Consider the following 22197-nt stretch of genomic DNA (forward strand, 5'->3'; position numbering starts at 1 on the left):
CCGAACTGAACCTTTTCATAAAACTCAACAGCTTTTTGTCGCCTCAGCTTAACCTTATAAAGGCCATCCAAAATCCAAAGTTGGCATAGCTAGATGGATAGCTAAATGTATTGAACAGGTTCCCTTCAAGCAATGGTGTATCGCCCCACACCCCCTAGGCCAAATTCCACTAGGAAGATAGGAGCAACCATGGCGTTTTTAGTGAACACTCCCATAGCGGACATCTGCAAAGTAGCTACATGATCAACCAATCATTACTGTGTGAATTTTCTTGCCAGTCAACAGGGTAGAGTTGCCTAACTGTATTAAGAACTCCATTTCAGACATCTGCATCAACCACTGACTAGCCACTGCTTGAAGTACTGCTTTACAGTCTATACGGAGCATGTGTATCTACAGCCTCACATGACCCTACCTGCATGTTACCTTTTAAAGAGCTGTTCTTCGCTTGTGCTGTAGTTTCACATTCACCCTCCCTTTCCCCTGGAGTCAGTGTCTTGATTGCACAGATATGTAACATTAAGCATATACTTTATTTGGAAAAAACTATCCGCATGGTCACCACTTTCTCAATACTAGTCCCTCCATACTTAAACTCACCCGTTGTGCGGACTGCAATCTTAAGAATGCAGTCGGCGCTAATGTGCATTCTCTAATAAGGAGGAGTCACAGAATACATTGCGACTTGAAAGGACTTCTTTGAAGAAATTCAACTTGAAAGGCCTAAGCCCAATTCTAAATGGCAGGGATATGCAGAGCATGTGAATATCTACAGTAACACAAGCTATAAACAGATGCTTACAGGATAAGTAACATATTCCTTCTGCTTCTTGGAAGATTGAGGCCACATGCACACAGTAAGCATGTTCACAGAACATAGATTTCTTCATTTCTTTCCTTGTTGAAAGTTGTTTGCAGGCAGTTTTTCCAAGGAGACACGCAAGTGTGGCCCGTTAACTTTAGTTACGGAATCTTCCAAAGTAGCAGGTAGATGTTGCATGCACATTGCTGTTTACGTTTTTATGGTTTCTAGCGTGTGTAGCTGTGTTAAATGGGTTTGTGAGGGGTGCAGCAGTCGTTTGTGGACGGTAGGTGTACCGAGGGAAGATGTTGATCAAGTTTTTATGTCGCTCTTTTGCAGCACCAGATTTTACTACTTTTAATGGTGGTGGTCAGGCCAAACTCTCTGTGCTCCCTAAAATTTCTGGACTGGAGCGGAGCCGAGAGAAGAATCAAGAACCAGAAAAAGACCTTCTGCTAGTGCCTTTACCTCCAAAGGAATCTTCGTCTCAGGCAGCCGTGCCAGGCCCCCTTCCAGCTCCGGTATGCACCTCATCCAGGCCTCCCACCCCAGCTCGCAGCCGGTGTCAGACTCCTCAACTGCAGACTGCAGCACGAACAACACCCCAGCCAAAAGTGCACACCCCTCAGAATCTGCCTCAACCTCAGATGCACATGAAGGTGACACCATACAACTCTCAGCCTCTGAACACATACACTGGTGGTCTGGACCTCACCACGCTCAGGTAAGGTTCTAACATTTTACACAAAACAGTTGCCAATCTCCCCATCGTGGTCAGAGGTGTGAATCTGTCATAACTGTCAACTGTCTTTGAAACAAAATTATGGTGACTTCCTTTGATAGCCACCCTTCATGGAGCATAGATATTTCTTCCTTACTCCTCTGAGCTGAGCCTCTCAGTGGAACACCTGCTTGTCCTGTTCTGTAATGTCCTCTCAAGCATTTTTAGGTCTCTGCTTTAGACAGCGTGCATGTGCTGTCTCAAACCAAGACATGCTGTATCTACTCAGTTTCATCACGTTCCTTGCACGCCTTTGCTTTTAATTGGTGCTTTGGTGGGTCTTTTACTCTCCGTGTCTTTTGGGTTGTGTAACTGTGCCAATTGTCCCGCCTTTGTTTGTTTCTGCCCATGGTGATAGGCCCTTTCACATGTTTTCTTTCTTCTGTGTCTGTTTGTTGTTTTCTCCGGACTCTTTTGTTATTTTAGCTTGCCCACAGGATTTTGGAAGATGTACTTCAGGTTTTGGTGAATCCACTGCATTTAAGCACCATATGCAGGCTTTACAAAAAATGCATACTATGAAGCACAGACCATCTAGAAGTGTTCAGCTGACAGGGTTAAGGGGGTATCTGTTTGAATGGTACGCATCAGGATTTGTAAACATCGGTCCAAAAACAATTTTAAAGGCCGATATCCCTGTGTAACTGACAAATGCTCGGCCTCCTTCCTATCTCCATTAAGAATGGTTTTTTGAGACTAAACAAAACCATCTGTGAACTTTAGATATTATTTATTTATGGTTATCTTCAGATAACACATTTCAGTTTATTTTTTGTGTGCAGAGGGCTATTTAAATATCAGGGCCCATGTTAACTTGTTGTTCAGGATACAAAAAGTGCCTTTTTTAGAAGTATGTTCTTTCACTTCCAAAGACTGTTGATCTGAACAGGAAGGGAGGAGCTCCCAACAGTGCAGCACAATCTGTTCGCTTCCCAGGGGCCTGCAGCACCTATGGGTAAAGTGTAAATAAATAGCCATTTGGCTAACGTGGCACCGAGGCTGCAGCTCAGAAGAGTTTCCACTAATTATCAAGGGTGGAGTCAGTGCCATCATGGATCTGTGCTATAAACAATGTGTGCATTTAACCAATCATAATTGTGGTGTTTGAAGCAGAAAAACCCCATAGGATTCAAGTGCATCCCAATACTTTAACCCCTGTGTGCCAATTACTTTAGAATAGGATTTTGTTAATCATACAAGAAGAAAAAAGTGGCTTAGGATCTAAGGGTCTGTTCTTAAAGCTGTTGGGGACCTTAGCTGATCTTGGGCGCACCCAAATCTCATTCGACTAACACCACATGACTGACTTCTGCATAACTGCAAACTCCCAACATTTTGAAGCCAAAAAGGCTTTTTTCCCCCCTCGTCTCTCGTTTGAAATTGCCTCTGATTCAATATATTAGAAAAATGCACCCCCATTGCTTTTTCACACAAATGCATTTACATTGCCCATAGCTCTTGGATTGCCAAGACCTATTGGCTTTGCCAATGCTTGTTTTCACATAAGCAAGTATTGTGTTGTCATGTTTAGTTTTCCTAAAGTCACATTTTGCAGCCACTTACTCTTTCTTCACTTCTTTGCTGTTTTTTGCATTGTCTTTACTGATGGAAACGTTTTGCTTTCTGTTTCAGTTCAAACCGGAACAGCCATCCTTCAAAGCCCGTTAATGTCAACTCGCAGATAACCCACCGTCCCTCTACACCTTCCCTCCCTCTTCCTCTTAGTAATCATTCCACATCGCACAGCTACTCCTCGGCTGTCAGAGCTGTGTCCCAGCACCATCACCCTGCTATGTTTACACAGTCTCCTGGGCTTCCGCCACCTCCTCCATTGTTGCAAGTCCCAGGACATCCTACAGCTGGTAAGTTTAGATGGTTGAAATATTTTTATTGTAATAGGAACTTTCCTGTGTTTAGGTTAGCTGAATATACGTTAAGCTCCAATCCATGCACAATGGTGATTCAATTAATACCTTGCCTTTAGGCTTTTGCATTCTTTTGTTTAGTATTATAATTTATATGGTCTTACATTGTGTCTTGAAAACGTTTTTGTCTGCATGCGTGGGATGTGTGAATCTCACTTTGAGTGATGATGCCACAATATGTTTGTTTTCAGAACATGAACTGATACGTCAAGATCTGAGTTCGGGTTTCCTGACCTCGCAGGGCGGGGCAGAAATGAATACGGCAGTCAGACCAATGGCATTCCAGTTCCACCAGCATAATCACCAGCATCAGCATACTCACCAACATACTCACCAGCACTTCACACCTTACCCGCCTTCTATCGTCCAGGCACCGGCACCTCCCATGGTGCGTACCACTCGTCAAAATGTGAGGATAAGTAGAACGCGTCCAAGCATCGCCTCTGAGCTGGTCGTACCTTTCTGCCAAGGGAAACCCCGTGCTCTGGGCAGGTACCATGTCTATAGAGAGGGTGAGGGGGTTTAGCTGGTAATTGAAAATAAACCCTAGTAAAGGGCCGTCATACGATGTTAAAGGAACTATTGAGGTGTATGGCCCTCTTGTAAGTTCTCTGCCTCCTAAAGTCTAATACCTTATTGCTGTGTTAGTGATTCTTCTCCACCACTTATGTTTACTGTTTTACTACAATTTATTCTTTGCCAAATTTTTCTCTTTACTGTCAAACCTACCTTTCCCCACTTTCCTCTTGACTTTAATGTTACCCTAATCAGTCTGTTACTTGATTACTGTCATTTGTTTTTTATATTTTCCAGTTTGATAAATATCCTGGACAAAAAGATGGTTTATATAGACAAAATGTGAGTATAGTAGCATGTACTAAATATAACCAACTATTCCCCTTTCTCCTGTGTTGCCCTCATTGCCGGTTATATATTGAAAGTTAGATTCAAAATGTGTTAATTATGATATTTATGGGAATTTCTTCAATAGTCCTAAATCTTAAAGTAGCCCAAACCTACGTGTGCAATCCCTAGCACTTAAGTACTTTTTTGTTTAATTATTTTAGTAAAATACATTTTAATCTATTAAATAGCCCCTCCCCCATAAAGAGTAAATCAGTCTATATAATTTTGATGCGACTACTTGCATGATTCTTGAAGCGCCGCGGTTGCAGAATGCAAAACAGAATTATTTTTTTTCTGATAGATACTTCTAACCGATAGGTCTTTAAACGTATCTGCTACGAGTATTGCATTGCCTCCTCTGCCCTCCCCACCGGGCCATCACTCCTCGGCCTGACTTCCAAACCAGGCTGTTTACCCCCTAGTGTTTAAAAACAAGAAAAAAAACGCGGAGGAGGGAGGGCTCTCATATCTTGCCCCCTCACCTTGCTTCCTGTTGCTTGAGCTCTGTTCCCTGCACATTAAGGGTGACATGGGCCTTAATGCTAGCAAGAAGAAATGGGCCTCCATTTCCTTTTTTGTTGTAAAACAGCCTCACACTCCTGCCTCCCAGTCACTGCATCTGCTGCACTAATGGTAACAATGGCCTTTGAAAGAAAATGTCACCCCCTTCCTCAAGCCATCTGGGAAGGTGGTTTGTCCATTTGTAAATTAAACAAGAATTAGCAAAGTAGACAGTCTGTCAATGGGAGCTATTGACCTTGGAAGTGACTTGGGCTTGTAGCCTGCTGTACAACTACGCAGCTGATATGTAGCATGTCTAATGATTTCTTCTTCTTTTTTTTTTTTTAAAGTGATATTACGTGGTCCGCTATTGTATCTTTTTAAAAAGTAAATCACAATAGTGCTATCCACATCATAGTGTTTTTTTTTTGTTTTTTTTAGCTGTATTCTCTCCCATTTCCTCTTGCCTGTCCTCTCCCCCACACTTTCTGACTGACAGAGTGGGTGAGTAGACAAGGCAACACTGAAGGAGGGAGGGTGTTGGAGAAGAATATGGGTGTGGGGGACAGTGGACAGGGTATGGGAAAGTGTGCATACAAAAGATGGTGGGTGGGGGGGATGCGACAAGCATAGGGACAAAGGAGGCTGGGAGAGGGCCTGGGATAGCATTGAGACGATAGAGGGTGGACAGGAGGGGCTGGAGAAATGCACAGACAACAGGGTAGGCAGAAGGGGGAATGGAACAAACACTAGAAGAGTAAGGAAAGCATACAGAAAGTGGATGCATAAGAAGCAAGCAATAAGAGCGGGACAGTGACACCAACCAGTGATAGGCAATAGGTGGCCTCTAAGCCCATTGTAAGGTAGAAAAAGATAGTATATGGGCAGTCTTAGTAGAGATTTACAAATGGGCTCCCACATAGTGCTCCTCTCTTGTAGGCCATCACATGTCTCTTTTTATGGGACTTTACTTTGAGGTCCCAGGGGTCGCGGTCTATTGGGGCTCTAATATCTGAATGTGACTCTGCTGACATCCTTCCTGCCACATCGACTCAAGTGAAAGGACACCTGTATGTAAACAGAAGTCTAAGTGGGAGGGATTTATGGGGACAAACATCCCCATGCTGTTTTAATTTTACAATGACCGTCCTTGGGCAGTTAATGCTGACAATGAAGTGCCGTTGGTTGAATGTGAAGTGGGTGTCCGGTCTCTGTGCTGTGAAGCAGAGAGAGGGACAGAGAACTAAAGAATAAGAATTCACAGGCACCTGCCTGCTACCAGAAAAAAATGAAAATGTGTGCAATTGGTTAATCACCAAATGTAAAGGCTGCTTGGGAGCCTCTACAGACTTTAATTGATGAAGCCACTTGAAGCTTAATGAACATTTATTCTTTTATGAGTGATATTGCAAAAGGGTTGTCAGCCGAGTTCTGCAAAGGTTCGTTTTAAAGAACACTTCTAAAACTGTTAACGCTTGGTACATCTTAATTAGTATTGCTAAAATACTAAAATATATACTTTAAAAACGTAATTTATCTTCAAAACACTAAATCATTTTGGGACAACCATCTTCTATTATGTGTAATGCAGGATCTGAAAGAAACACGTTAGTTAGATTCCTCACCTTAGAATATCCCCAGACGTCAGACTGGATCCGGAAGATTTTTGTAGCAATACCCCTTGCGCGTCGCTAGGCGTCGTCTGCGGCTCCACGTCCGTCGTTGGCGTCGTGCCCCGGAATGACGTCGCCGGAGTACTTAGACGCCGCCCTCGCGCGCTGACGTCAGTTCTTCTTTTTTCCGCGCCAGTAAACGCCGATCCGGGAGAGCTACCCCTTTTAGTCAATTTTTGACTAACTTTTTCGACTCTTTATGGTCACTTTCTCGACTCTGGTGCCGGTAGGATGCCTGGTTTCAAGGCCTGCGACGACTGTCACCGACTGATGTCGGTGACCGATCATCACCGCCGGTGCCTGTACTGCTTGGGCCTCGACCACGACGCGGAGTCGTGCTCCGATTTGTATGGCCCTGACCTCGAAAGCTAGGCGGGAGCTGTCCCGCAAGCTTCTCGAGCTTCGCCACTCGGCTCCGCGCCCCTCTCGATCCCGGTCCAGGAGGAGGTCCAAGGATCGGTCGCGGAGCCGCACTCGACATCGTCGCTCGTCTGGCTCGAAGTTTTCAGGTAAGTCGAAGCGCTCTAAGAAGTCCAAGAGGCGACACCGCTCTTCGGACTCCCCTCGCCGGTCGCGCGACTCGGCCGAGGGTCAGGGTGGTTCCACCCCCGCGGCTCCACCGGAGCCGCAGGCGCCGCGCAAATCCCCATACCCGCCGGTCCCTGGGATTGACGCGATGCCGGCGGAGGTTAGTGCCTTCCTCTCGGCCATGAGGAGCCTGGCCCCGCCGTCGACACCCGCTGGCGCGCCTTCGGACCCCGCAGACTCGACTGGGCGACCTTGCGTGCCGGCGGCTCCGGCCCCGACGCCGCAGGTCCCTGAGGGGCCCGGGCCTGGGCCCCCGTCGATGCCGGTCGACCTCGTCACGCCTCCTCCGCCGGCGTCTACACCGGTACCACCTCCGACGCCGACTCTGGTCGACGTCGATCCCCGGTTCAGCCCCTGTCCGGTCCCGGCGCCGCCCGACGCCGCATACGACGCCGCTAGAGACACATTATGTCTATCCACCGGCTCCGATCATTCCTCCTGTTTACCAGGAATCGGATGACGGGGGCGACTGGGGAGGGGTCTGAGGACCCTCTGGCCCTTTAAGGGCAACTTTCACAGGACTGGGCAGATGAACTGGGGGAGGCCAGTGGATTGGATACCTCACCGGACACTGGATTCATCTCTCCTCCGACTGTGGCTTCGGAGGAGGGTGCAGCTTTTTCTGTGGTGCTGCGCAAGGCGGACGCGGCCCTTGGGCTTGAGCTGCCTGCCGTGGCTGTGAGGACGAACGTCCTCACTGAGGTGCTTCAGTCTGCCGCATGCTCCACTGAGCCTCTGCTGCAATTCAATGAGGCCCTCACTGACGTTCTGCAGGTCACCTGGTCCAAGCCCTCCACAGTCCCTCCTGTGGATAGGAACGTTGCCAGGCGCCACCGCCCTGCTCCGGGCGACCCCAGTTTTCCCCAATCCTCCTTCCCGTCTGCTCCTCCGGACCGGGATTCCAAGAGACTGGAACAGTTCGGTAAGAAGCTGTTCTTCTCGCTCAGTTTGGGCCTGCGGTCTTTAAACACCGCCAGTCTCTTGGACCGTTATTCCCACTCTCTGTGGGATACGGTGGAGGACGTGCTGCCACTGTGCCCGGAGGAGGCCCGGGCACGGCTTTCCTCGGCTCTGGCCGACGGGAGAGATGCAGCGCGCCATGCCATCCGATGTGGACTCGACACTACGGACTCGCTGGGTAGGGCGATTTCTACCACGGTGGCGCTTAGACGTCACGCCTAGCTGCGGTCCACGTCCTTTTCAGGGGATGTCCACACTCATGGACATGCCTTTTGATGGCGCTCGCCTTTTTAGTGAGAAAGCGGACAGTGCGCTGGCTCGCTTCAAGGACTCCCGGGCTATGGCCAAGTCCTTGGGCCTCTCGGCCCCGCGGCCACAAACTTCCGCTTTTCGCTCCTTTCGTGGCCAAGGAAGGGGCACCTCCTCACGTCCGCCTCGCCACCGGCCGCAGAACCAGCCTGCACGCGGTCGCGAACGTGGTTTTCGCCGAGGCGGTACTGGAGGACAACGCGGTCAGTCCACATCCACCCCGGCAGCATCCGCCTCAAAGCCTTCCTAGTCCGACCTTTCAGGCCCATTCCTCGCCAGTGGGAGGCCGGGTTCGCCATCACCTGCTCCACTGGCGTACCATTACTTCGGACAGGTGGGTGCTGCAAATCGTCCGAAAGGGGCTACTCCCTCCCCTTCGAGACGACCCCTCCAGCCATGCCACCGCAGCACCACCGAATCTCGGAGGATCATTTGAATCTTCTGCAAGAGGAAGTTTCGGCCCTCTTGACCAAAGAGGCCGTCGAGCGCGTTCCGAGCCCAGAAGTAGGTCGTGGTTGTTATTCCCACTACTTTCTGGTTCCCAAGAAGGGCAAAGGAGGCCTACGCCCTATCTTGGACCTCAGGAACGTCAATGCCTTCCACCGGAAGGAACGGTTCAAAATGTTGACATTGGCTCAGGTTCTAGCTGCCCTAGACCCCGGAGACTGGATGGTAGTGTTGGACTTGCAGGACGCATTTTTCCATATCCCCGTCCTGCCGGCCCACCGGCGTTACCTGCGGTTCACGGTGGGTCAGGAGCACTTTCAGTTCACCGTGGTCCCCTTCGGCCTTACCAGTGCCCTTCGGGTGTTCACGAAAGTGATGGCGGTGGTCGCAGATTATCTGCGCAGATCAGGGGTTCCAGTCTTCCCCTATCTCGACGACTGGTTGTTGAAGGCGTGCTCGCCCCAGACAGTCGTCTCCCACCTCCAGACTACGGCGGATCTCCTGCATTTGCTGGGGTTTTCCATCAACGTGCCGAAGTCACACCTGAGCCCCTCTCAGAAGCTCCTCTTCATCGGAGCGGTTCTCGATTCGGCGCAGTTCCGGGTCCATCCACCGGAACAACTGGTCCGGGATATACAGGCCCTGATTCCCGTCTTTCGGCCTCTATCCTGGGTTTCGGTCAGGCTAGTGTTGCGGCTTCTGGGGCTGATGGGCTCCTGCATCCTACTAGTGCATCACGCCAGGCGGCGCATGCGGGCTCTGCAGTGGGACCTGAAGTTTCAGTGGGCCCAGCATCACGGCAACCTGTCCGACCATGTCTTGATCTCGGAGGGCACTGCACAGCAGTTGCAGTGGTGGCTCACGGACCGCGATTGGGTCACGGGCAAGAGCCTCTCCCTACCGGAGCATGTCGTAGTGACGGATGCGTCCCTCCTGGGATGGGGTGGCCATATGGGAGAGGCGGAGATCACAGGCCTCTGGTCTCCGGCGGAGTCTCTCCTCCACATCAACTTGTTGGAGCGGAGAGCGATCCGACTTGCACTGAAAGCCTTCCTTCCCTCTGTCCGGGGAAGTGTCGTGCAGGTGTTCACGGACAACACCACCGCCATGTGGTATTGCAACAAACAGGGCGGGGTGGGGTTGTGGACCCTTTGTCAGGAGGCTCTGCGCCTCTGGACATGGCTGGAACACCAGGGCATCACCCTAGTGGTTCAGCATCTGGCGGGCTCTCTGAACGCCAGAGCAGACGAACTCAGCCGCCGGTGCATGATGGATCACGAATGGCGTCTGAACTCCGAGGTGGCGCAAGGTCTCTTTCAGCAGTGGGGAGAGCCTTGGTTAGATCTATTCGCCACCGACGAGAACGCGCAATGTCAGCAGTTCTGCGCGTTGGAATTTCCAAGGCGGCACTCGCTCGGCGACGCTTTTCGTCGCGAGTGGAGTTGCGGTCTGTTGTACGCCTTTCCGCCTATACCACTTCTGCCCAGAGTGCTGAAGAAGATCAGGCGCGGATGGGCCCAAGTCATCTTGGTGGCTCCGGATTGGGCACGAAGGTACTGGTATCCTGAGCTACTCAGTATGTTGACCGATCCTCTGATACGTCTGCCCCTTCGGGAGGATCTTCTGTCGCAGCAGCAGGGGACGGTCCTCCACCCGAACCTGTCCAGCCTCCACCTCCATGCGTGGAGATTGAGCGGCGGCAGTTGATGCCATTTGACTTGCCTCCTGAAGTCTGGGATATCATTCTGGCAGCCAGGCGTCCCTCCACAAAGACGGTATACGCCTGCCGGTGGAACAAATTTGTGGCATGGTGCACAGCAAAGGCTGTGGATCCCCTTTCCGCCCCTCTTTCTGAGGTTCTCCTCTTTCTTTGGCCCAGCAGGGCTCTGCCCTGGGCACCTTGAAAGGTTATCTTGCTGCCATCTCTACCTTCTTGCGGCTTCCTGATCAGCCCTCTCTTTTCAAGTCCCCTGTAGTGTCACACTTTCTTAAAGGCATTACTCACACGTTCCCTCCTGTCCCTTTCGTAATGCCTCAGTGGGACTTGAATTTTGTCTTAACATTTCTGATGTGCGCTCCCTTTGAGCCTCTTCACAATTGTCCTCTTAGTCTTCTCACTCTTAAGACTGCTTTCCTGGTAGCCATCACCTCGGCTAGATGGGTGAGTGAGCTCCAGGCTCTTATCGTCCAAGCCTCCTTTTCTATCTGTTCATCCGGACAAGGTTGTCCTTCGGCCTCGTCCTTCCTTTCTACCGAAGGTGGTGACCCCCTTTCATCTTGGGCAATCTGTCACCTTGCCCACCTTCTTTCCACCTCCGCATCCTTCCAAAGAGGAAGAGCGGCTCCACCGTCTGGACCCAAAACGTGCGCTCTCCTTTTATTTGGACCGCACGAAACTGTTCGGGGTGGACGACCAGCTTTTCGTTGGCTACGTGGGTGCTAAGAAGGGAAAAGCTGTGCACAAACGGACCCTCTCCCGGTGGGTCGTTTTGTGTATAAAAATCTGTTATTCCTTGGCAAAAAAGGACCCTCCTGTTGGGCTGCGAGCATATTCTACTCGGGCCACGGCGGCTACTACTGCTTTGGGACGGGGAGTCCCTTTGCCGGACATCTGTCAGGCGGCGACGTGGGCTTCACTCCACACGTTTGCCAGGCACTATTGCCTAGACAGCCAAATCCGGAGGGATGGCTTCTTTGGCCGTTCTGTCCTCCAGGACTTTCTGGTGTGATCTTGGTTCGCAGACCCACCACCGGGGTTGGTATTGCTTGGGTATCTATTCTAAGGTGAGGAATCTAACTAACGTGTTTTTTTCAGATCAACTAGTTACTTACCTTCGGTAACGATGTATCTGTAAGAAACATTAGTTAGTTAGATTCCTCACCGACCCACCCATCCTCCCCGTTCTGCGAACCGACATCTAGGGTTAAGGCTATCCTTTTCAGGGCCCTAGATTTTTTGGCACCAGTGTCGGTCTCTTGCATGGCTCTGCGTTCCTGGCGCGGAAAGCTATGTACAAGAACTGACGTCAGCGCGCGAGGGCGGGGTTAAGTACTCCGGCGACGTCATTCCGGCGTACGACGCCAACGACGGACGCGGAGCCGCAGACTACGCCTAGCGACGCGCAAGGGGTATTGCTACAAAAATCTTCCGGATCCAGTCTGACGCCTGGGGATATTCTAAGGTGAGTAATCTAACTATTGTTTCTTACAGATACATCGTTACCGAAGGTAAGTAACTTGTTCTTTAAAATAACTTGCATATTCACAGTGCCTATCACAGACTGATACCTCGTAGCACTATAAATACAAAAGTCACTATTCCCCATCGACCCAACCAGGATTCAATTGTTACTGTAGTCACCTACAAAGACTTCTGCAGTGATCACATTAACCAATTGAAATTGAGGTTCATAATGTAAGAGTGGATTCTCCAGGATTCAATCTTTCATATATATTCACATGCTTGAATCTTCCCTGTTGTTGAGGTGGGAAGTCCCATGGTAGGTATAAGAATTGATGCAAAGAAAGCATTGTACAGCCAAGCTTAGACAAGTGACGTATTTTAATACGGATCAACATGTCAACCATTGGGTTTGGATTTTTTTTGTGTGCTCTGTTAAAGTTAGGCCTTTATTTTGAAATAGGAGCCCTGAAGACCTGTAGAATCATGCCATGGCATTGCACACACTAGCCAGCACTGATAAGAGATCGCTCAGAACAGCTTTTAGCTAGGTCCTTTGAAAATTACTTGGCGGTTGGTGGTGTGGGTATTACTTTTAAATTATGCCTCGCCATTTTTCATTTGGTCACTTGGCAGACTTTTTTTGTTTCACATAAACAAGCTCCTAAAGTGGGACCTTGCTTTTTATATTGGTATAAAAGAGAATACTAATGACGCTGACGCCCTGAGGGCATTCTCCCACAATGTAGCGTAAATTGTCATCTTTTTTCTATCTCGTTTTAGACCGCAAGGCTTTTCCTAGTGGTGCTGAACAGGAAAAAGTACCCCAGACTTTCCGCCCTAGGTAGGCCGGACAGTCTGATATACTTAAACAGACGGCCCAAAGTCTGTCAGACTGTCGTGTACGATTTCTGTCACCACAACCAGTGAGGGCATCACTGACAAACATCACACCTCTCTGGCCACATGTCAGTCCCTTGTAAGGGGTACCATGGGTATCGGGGGCACTGTGGCCAGGGAGGGTCTCGAAGGGCTGCAGTACTTTTTGTGTCAGCCTTAGAGGCCCTGTACCTACACACACACACACACGCTCTCTCGCTCTCTCTTCAGGCTGGGTGTTATGGTGCAGAACAAAGTGAAGAGTTGACATGGCACACATCACTGTGTACCATGCCTACAATCCACTGCCCTGGCATAAGTCATCAACCCTTCTAGCTGGGTGCACTATACCAGTGGTGAGGGTACAGGTGCATGAGTCCTGTACCCCTACAGTAGCTAGACCATTTCTTAGACATTGTAAGTGCGGTAATGCCATTAGGAGTATATGTGCTGGGAGTTTGTCATTATGAACTCCACAGCACCATAATGGCCTCACTGAAAACTGAGAAGTTTGGTATCAAACTTCTTAGCACATTAAATCCACACTGATGCCAGTGTGATCTTTAATGAAAAATGCTCTGAGGGCATTTTAGAGATGCCCCCTAAAAATCGACCAGCCTCTGGTGGGTTACCGGACTGGTACACACTTGCCTGCCACCACAAGACCTGTTTCTGGACCCCTGGGGTGGGACCTTCGCTCCCTGAGCTCAGAAACAAAGCCTTTCCTCGGCGGAGGTGGTCACACAACTCCCCCAGGCCAGGAAGAGCCATCTGTGGCAGGGAAGCTTCAAAGGCCTTTCCGCTAGCCTCTCCTGCTATCAGGAGCAGGCCTCCTTCCTGTCTCCCCTTCTTTTTGGCGTGAAGACAGACGGGATACATTAGCACAGCTCAGAAAGTGGGCCCACCACTGCAAACCCCACCCTTAAGGTGGGGGAGGCGAGGTGAAGCCCACTCTTCAGTGCCCGCCATCGTGCAGATGACAGGCACTCTCCAATCAGGATTAGGGATTGTGCACACTCCTTCACGTGGGATGAGCACACCAAGGGTGTAGTCACCCTAAGTTCAGTAGCCCATTGGCTACTGACCAAAAGAGCCCTAAAAAGCCCCCTAAATGCATTATTTAGTGGGTAGCCCTGAACCAAGTAGACTGATTACTGCAACCTAAGAAGGACAAAAGATGCCTAGCATAGGAGACTACAGAGAAGAATTGACTTGGCCCCAGCCCTGCCGGCCCGTCTGTAGTTTCCAGCCATCCTGCCCCAAAAGTAGCCTTGTCCTGCAGCTAGTGACCTCCGAATCCCTCGGAGGACTGACTGCCTTCAACAAACACCGGATCTCCTGTGAACAGCTGCTCTGTTCAAAAGAATCACAAAGAAAGACTTAGCCTGCTGAGGACTAAGAAACCTGACGTCTGGAACCACCACTGGACCTGACGCCTACGGCCCGAATCCGGGTGGCCCAGTGAGATCCCCCAGCGCTCCAGAATCAAAGTCCATCATCGGTTGACCCCTTCAGGACTCCCCGACATGGCCTGCAGCCTCTGCACGGAGATCCCCCCCCCCCCCCCCCCCAACCACGAGTGACACGCTAAGGTGATATCCAACCTCAAGACACCCCTGCATCCAGGTGCCCTGCGCCCTGGATAGAACCAGAGGTGCACCTAAGTCCCTGAGCCCTCAAACTTACCGGCCCAGCTGTTGGTTCCTCCCATAAGTGTTCCTGGACTGAGCCTGCAGCCAAAACCGGCAACTCCCATTAAAAACAGGGCACCCGATGTCAGAACAGCACCCTGCACCCAGCTGCTCTGCGGGTGCACCTTGTGTGCTAACTCTGATCCCCCTTTGACCTGAGCCTAACACCAGGAGCTTTGCTCCCACAACCTTGTGGCCCTCATGTGCTGCCACCAACCAGAGGCCCTATTCCCCATTGGATAACATTGTGCCTCAGCACTCTGCACCCAGCGGCCCTAGTGCCGCTGAGGGTGCTGCGAGAGTGCATCCTTGACCCTGGGGGAACCCTAGTTCAAACCCCAGAATACCAACTCCGACAGACAAATACTTAACTGTAATCCGATAACTTAATTTCCTCCTATAGGATTGCATTGACTGTTTTCCTTAAATTCTTCTAGGTGTGGAGTTGGTTTGCATGAAACCCTGAAAATCTGCAAGTGTACACTGAGTAGAAAAAGTAACTTAAAAAGTAACGTACAAAGTGATCTATAAAGTAATTGAAAATGTATTTCGAAATATTGACTTACCTGTATTTCAACCAACTGCATTTGAACCTGCATTCAACTGTAAAACATTGCATAAGATTTTGCAAAGTAGTATTTCACTTAACTCCACCAGGCTTGGCTTGGTTCTAGAAAATAAAATAACGAAAAGAATATTTTTATGGAAAACCAATTGGTCTGAAGTTCAGTCTTTTGGTGTGACACATCATTTGCTCCCTGAGTGTGTACAACAAATACTTAACACTACCCTCTGATAAAGCCTTGCTGCTTTCCCACACTATCACAAACCGAGAGTAAGGTGCTATCTACTTTTACCTCTGCCTACCTTTGGGGTTCCACTGGACTCTGTGTACACAATACCTCATTTTGGTATAGTATATACAGAGCCAACTTCCTACATTGACTGATCAGCGGTGGGATATGCAACCTTGCATTTGTTGGACTGACTTGGTCAACACCTGATCACACGACAGAACTCTTAAGTTAGGGGTAAGAGAGGTTAGAATTTTTTGTTAGAATATCTTAACAAGAACCCAGCTGTTTGTGGAGATAACAACAATGACAAAAGAGAATATGGTTGAGGAGCTCGACCTCACCACTTATCTCCACTTAGAATTTAGGGAGATACGGTCTCTATGTAAACTTGAACACGATAATATGGGGTCCATCCCTCATTACAAAAGTTGTTGGCAGGGTATGCTAAGGACCATTCCTCTGAGAATGGTAAAGACCTCTCAGAAGGCAAAGAGAATAGAGGGGATGAGGATATGTTCCAACCCCCCTCCCCTTCTTAGGTAGAAAAGGGCCCCAGTGCCCCTGACTCCAAGAATACAACTCTCAGAACCTAAAGCCCACACAGGTGCTTTTGAGGACATTGAGGACAGCCTCAATGAAGAGACCAGCCTTTTTAGTAAGGTGGTTGGCTAAAAGATTAGACCGAGATACCAGACTCCTGGCTCTAAAAAAAGAAAGAGCAGAGATGGGCCTGGCATCCATCAATGGTGGCAGCAACTTAATAAATAGGGTCAGAGAGCAATCTTATGATCCCAAAATCCCCAAAGGGATTGTCCCTAATTTAGAGGATGGTGATATCACCAAGTGGTTCACAGCCTTCGAGAGGGCTTGTGAAGCCAGAAAAGTGAAGAAAACTCACCGGGGAGGGGGGGGCGGGGCACTCCTTGGGCAACTGTTCTCTGGTAAATGTAGAGACAGACTTCTTACCCTTAGTGGGGCAGAAGCAGAATCCAATGAACTCACGAAGGGCACCCTGATTAAGGGATTTGGACTCGCTACTTGTGAGAGAGTGGCTCTGTATATACTGTTCCCTAATAGGTACAGGGTGTACAGAGTCCACAGTCCCCCCAGGGGCTGATAGAGGTTCAAGTTAGGTATGACCTTACTCTCTGAAGTGGTAGCTTGGTCGAGCAGTAAGGCAGTACCAGAGGACAGTGTAAAGCATTTGTTGTACACACTCAGTCAGCAAATGGTCTCACACACTCAATAACTGAACTCTAGGCCAATGGTTTATATATATAAAATATATGCTTGTTTTATTTTTAGAACCACAAAGGGAATAAAAATATACTTTCTCAGAATGAGAGGTTGAATATAAATACTTTTGCAATAAGCAATGGATTTTTGTAAATAGTCACAGTTGGTTGCAATAAACAATCCTATTTCCTAAACATAACAATGCATTGAGCTCAATGGTAAATTCAGGTTATTTGTAATAAATTACTTTTCAGATTACTTTTGGAATTCCAGGTCTGGCTCCTAGATCCAGCCCTGGGACAATATTCAGAATCAAGTGGTGAAAGTCGACTTAATTACTGTACTGATTTTTAAATAATATTTAGCTATTTCCAAAGTTGACACTTAGAAAGTATTTCAAAGAAAACATTCAATGGATCTCTATGGCAAGAAATTCAAGTTGCAGGTAGAGTACTTTATCGTTACTTTTGTAATCCAGGTCTGAGTACCTAGACTCAGCACTGGGGTCTTTATCAGAAACAGGTAAGTAATTACGTTTGCAGAAATTGTACAATTTTAAAAGAATATTTCAAGATTGCAGAAATCAACACTTAGAAGAAATTTCACAGAAAAGCAGTCAATGGTTTCCTATGGAAGGAGTCAGTGCTGGGCACCAAGATCCAGCACTGGGAGCTCACCTAAGAGCAGGTGAGTAAATTCGTTTTTGGTACTTGGCTGATTTTTGGTGAATGTTTTGAAAAGTTCACACTTAGAAGAATTTCCAAGAAAAAGCCAGCCAATGTTACCCTATGAGGAAAATGAAGATCGCGGTTTAAGGGTAAGTTCTCGACTGGCAGAGTTGAAGTTCTGGGCATAGACTCAGGGGTCTCCCAGTGTCAGGTAGGTACAGTCAGTTCACCCTCAGCGGTTTCAGGACGGCCGGGTGCAGAGAGAGTTAGGCCCAATGTTGGCCTATGAGGAATAGGGGGGGCCTGGTTTGGTGGCTGCTGACTAGCAGGCCACGCGGCTGTGGGAGCTGGGCTCCTGGTCACTCACTCAGGGCAAGTGGGGAAGTAGGCTAGTGTAGAGATTGCACTGCCAGGGCCACTCGGGCGGCTGGGTGCAGGGTGCTTTTGAGCCGTCGGGCGCTCAATGGAAATCAATGGGAATGTTCCGGTTTGGAAAAAGGCTGCAAGCTCTGGGACGAGGATGCTTCAGGTGCCACCACCACTTCGAGAGGTAAGTTGGGTAGTTGTAGGTTAGGTGGGTACCCCGGGATTGGGCACAGGGGGCCGCAGGGCGCCGGGTGCAGGGGTGCCTTTTGATGTCGGAAATCTTACCCTCTTGTTGATCGCGGTTTGGGGTGGCACTCTGTTCCGAGGCTGCAGGCTTCTTCCGGAATGTCGAGGGGGGGTCCTTGGGTGCCGGACTCGGGGTCACTGTCGCCGTGGGGTCGTCCTCAGGGTCTTTGTCCACTCCGGCACTGGCCAGGCTTGGCTGGTGCAGAGTGTGTTGGGTTCGCGGTTCCGGGCTGCTGCCAGGGGTTAGAAATAGGTTTCTGAGTAGAGCCTCTACTCATGGGAGTCCCAGGGGCTTAGAGCCAAAAGGTAGCCAGGTCCTCCGGGGTTTGGTGAGGTTGCTGGCCACGAGAGATGCCGCGCTGGTGCAGGTCCGGGAGTCGACAGGCCGGTAGGGCTGGGGCCAAAGCAGTTGGTGTCTTCTTCCCTTTTTAGCAGCTGCAGGGCTGGTCTTTGTTCTTCTTGCTCTTCTTGTATTTTTTCGAATCTGGAATCTGGGGAAGGAAGGTTCAGGGTGCCCCTAAATACTAGATTTAGGGGCGTTACAGGTAGGTGAAGGCCAGGGACCAATGGGTCCTTGTCCTGGGGTGGGTACACCCCCTATCCTGCCTCTCTCCTGTGGGAGGGGGGCAGTAGCCTAATCCTGATAGGGTAGGGCCCCCCATCTTCAAGATGGCGAGAGCCCGGAGGTGTGCTTCACCTCTCCTCCCCCACCTGAGGGGTGGGGTGGGCAGGCTGGCACATCCCCTGTCCTTGTATGGGGTTTCCGGCCAAGCTTCCCGCCAGAGTGGGGGGTTGCAGTGGCCTGGGGAAACTCCAAGAGGCGGCATGCCTTTGAAGCCTCCCTTTGCTCATCCTGGGGGAGGAGATTTATCACCTCACCCAGGATGTGCATTGCTGCAGGCCCGGGAGAGCAGGGGCTCCCCCACCCAGGGGTCCAGCAACGTGTCTGCTGTGTGGCAGCCTGGGCAGCCTCAGAGCAGACGTGGATTGTAGGTTAGTTGTAAGGGGGCATCTCTAAGATGCCCTCTGGGTTGCTTAGTACATTAAATCCCACACTGGCATCAGTGTGGGTTTAATGTGCTGAGAAGTTTGATACCAAACTTCCCAGTCTTCAGTGTTGCCATTATGGTGCTGTGGAGCTCGTGTTTGACGAGCTCTCAGCACCATGTACTCTTAAATGGCAGCACTGCACTTACAGTGCCCAGGAATGGACCCGGGTACTGTAGGGGCACAGGGCTCCTGCTCCTGTGCCCACACCATAGGCGTAAAGCACCCAGCTAGAGGGGTGACTGATATATGCCTTGGCAGTGTAGGTGATGGGCATGGCACACAGAGATGTGTGCCATGTCGACTGTTTTGTTCTGCACCCAGACACTCAGCCTGCAAAGGCAGTTTGTGTGTGTAAGGGTACAGGGCCTCTAAGGGTGGAACAACGAGTGCTGCAGCCCCTAGAGGCCTTCCCTTGCCACCAGGCCCTGGGTACCTAGGGTACCATTTACCAGGGGCTGACATGTGGCTAGGGTTTGCCAATTTGGAGTTGGAGTGTTTTAAGGAAGGAACATAGGCCCTGGGCACCTGATTGGCAGGAGTCCAGGGTACACTTAATCAAAGTACATTCAGCAATTTAGCAAAAAGTGGGGGCATACCATGCAAGAAAGATGGCACTTTCTCACACTACTGAGGAGTATAGAATTGGATTCAGTGGGGCTCAGAAAAACAAGAGTCAGCCCTGGGGGGAATTTGTAGACGACTGTGAAAACACTAGGTGGCTGGTTGACTCGAATTAAAGTGCAAGATTATGATGGTGTAGGAAGCTGGCTCTGTATATATAAAGTGAGGTATAGTGTGCACAGAGTCCAGTGGAACCCCAAAGGTAGTGAGAGGTAAAGTTCGATAGAACCTTACTCTCTATTTGTGGTAGTGTGGTCGAGCAGTAAGGCAGTATCAGAGGACAGTGTTGAGCATTTGTTGTACACACTTAGTCAGCAAATGAATTCACACACTCAGACTGAACTTCAGACCAATTGTTTTTGTATAAAAATATTCTTTTAGTTATTTTATTTTCTAGAACCAAGCAAGCCTAGCACAGGTAAGTTGATAAATACTTTGCAGTAGATATACAGTTTTCTTTCATTTCCCTGTTAGAAAGGAAAAAATGTTCGAGACATGTGACCATGTGAGCTTTCCAGTCACGAGGTTGATGACTCCTTTCGGTGATAGTGCACATGGGCATTGACTTCATAGTTCGATTATCTTTTTCCGCCATCTGGTTCGGACGTGTATTGCTGCGCTCCACTTTAAAACTGTTTCTTCGGGTACTCCTCAGTGCGCAATCCACTCTACCCACGTCGGTATTGTTTCGAACGCGTATCCCACTTCTCTGCGCATCGTATCCGTCGAAGAAAAACTCTTTAGATCGAAGATCTTCTGGAATGCCATCCGGCCTAACTGCGTCGGTCCACTTCTCAGTCGATAGAACAGGCTCCATTCAAATTCTGCCCTCTATGCCATGCCGAGTATCCGCGCACCGTCTCGCACGAAGTGTGCGACTTGTGCTTGTCGTCAGAGCACAACAAACAGGACTGACTCGCTCAGATCGTTCTGATCGAAGAAAGCGCTCCGTGATCATCTGGCTCACCGTCATGAAATGCATAGTCAAAATGTCGAATACACTCCAGACATCTTAGGCGAAGGATCCGAGCATGAATTCGATGGACATGGGGCCTAAGAAGAACTTGCCTCCATTCCAGAATCTGACTCCGAGATGGAAGATTTTAAACTGGTCTGATCACATGCTAATAAGATTCTCCTGGCCCTTGTCCCGCCCTGCTGAGACCAACCACGCTGAGGCTCATACACAGAAAATTAATTTAGCTTTGCTCTGTGATCATCTCGATACCTTTCGCCCCTCACTGCCTTCAGAAATTGAACCAGCAGTGAGCTTATTCAATTCATGGATTGAAGAAGGGGTTGCTCTTTCCACCAAATTAGGTCGCGTCTGTAGAGTTCGCTCCTCCCCCTCTAAACCCTGGTTCTCCAACACCCTCCGCGATCTTAAATCAGGCTGCAAAAAACTCGAAAGACGTTGGAGACAAGCATACCTCCCTGAGGCCAAGAAAGAACTCAGAACAGCTCAAAAGAAGTATTATGCTGCAATTAGAGTGGCAAAAAGCTCATACTATGAAGGGCGTATTTCCAAGGCCAATAACAACAGCGCAGAAATCTTTGCTGTTGTCAAAAGCTTTGTCTCTCCTAGCGCCGCTCACCCTCTTCTAGCCTCATCGGCAAAATGGTGTGAGGAACTCTGTGTTTTTTGTGGAAAAAATTGATAAAATCCAAGATGATCTACTTACCGTATGCAACAATTTTCCATCCTCCATGACTACTTCTATCCCCACTATGCCCGCTTCTACGGATCAGTTTGCCCTCTTCACTCCAGTGAATACAACCGAGGTCGTGAAAATTCTGGCTACCTTAAAATCGGGTTCCCCTGCGGACCCCTGCCCAGCCAGAGTCCTTGCGGGCCTGGGTAACACAGTCGGCCAAGAGGTGACACATATTGTGAACCTCTCTTTTTCCAGCGCCACAGTGCCAGCTTGCTGGAAACAGGCAAAACTGCTACCACTCCTTAAGAAAAATGGCCTAGATCCAAAAACTCCCGCTAATTTCCGACCCATTTCTTTACTGCCAGCTCTAACAAAGATATGCGAAAAAGTTGCATTTTCACAGCTGGACCGATTCGTAGAAAACTCTCAAGCTCTCCTCCCTGCGCAATCAGGCTTTAGAGCTGCTTTCAGTACAGAGACGGCCCTAGTTGAGGTCTCTGAGGCTATCCGTGAGTGCTTAGACGGAGGTGGCAGAGCGGCGCTGATTTTATTGGACCTCTGCCGCCTTCGATACGGTTCCTCACTCCCTCCTACTTACCAGACTAGCAGACATAGGCATAACTGGCCCTGCTCTCGGATGGTTAAGATCTTTCTTAGATGACAGGTCCCAGCAAGTGTGGATGCCGCCTTTCTCTTCTTCTCCCAAAAAACTTTCAACTGGCGTACCACAGGGCTCCACCTTGAGCCCCCTGCTTTTTAATGTCTATATGACCCCCCTTATCTATCTAGCGGAACAGCTGGGGGCCAAAATTATGGCCTACGCCGATGATACCCAGCTCTTGTTTACATGGCCCAAAAACAACCTGGACACGACGAGAGTCCAATTCTGCTTATCATCGGTCTTCCGCTGGCTGG

The 22197-nt window shown here is 49.4% G+C and overlaps 1 protein-coding gene across 3 annotated transcripts in view; it reads left to right on the forward strand.

The window, feature by feature from the left end:
• The window catches only part of FBRS (fibrosin), a 460820-nt gene that overhangs the window by 230880 nt on the left and 207743 nt on the right, over positions 1–22197 (forward strand). For 2 of the 3 annotated variants that reach the window (XM_085618447.1, XM_085618448.1), the window contains exons 7-10: positions 1142–1526; positions 3216–3445; positions 3700–3917; positions 4322–4366. In XM_085618447.1, the coding sequence (XP_085474573.1) occupies positions 1142–1526; positions 3216–3445; positions 3700–3917; positions 4322–4366 (878 nt within the window). The remainder of the gene's footprint in view (positions 1–1141; positions 1527–3215; positions 3446–3699; positions 3918–4321; positions 4367–22197) is intronic. The other variant, XM_085618449.1, reaches the window with a different exon arrangement.

This window comes from Triturus cristatus, chromosome 7 (genome assembly GCF_964204655.1).
Source record: "Triturus cristatus chromosome 7, aTriCri1.1, whole genome shotgun sequence".
In the NCBI taxonomy this organism is placed as follows: Eukaryota; Metazoa; Chordata; class Amphibia; order Caudata; family Salamandridae; genus Triturus; species Triturus cristatus.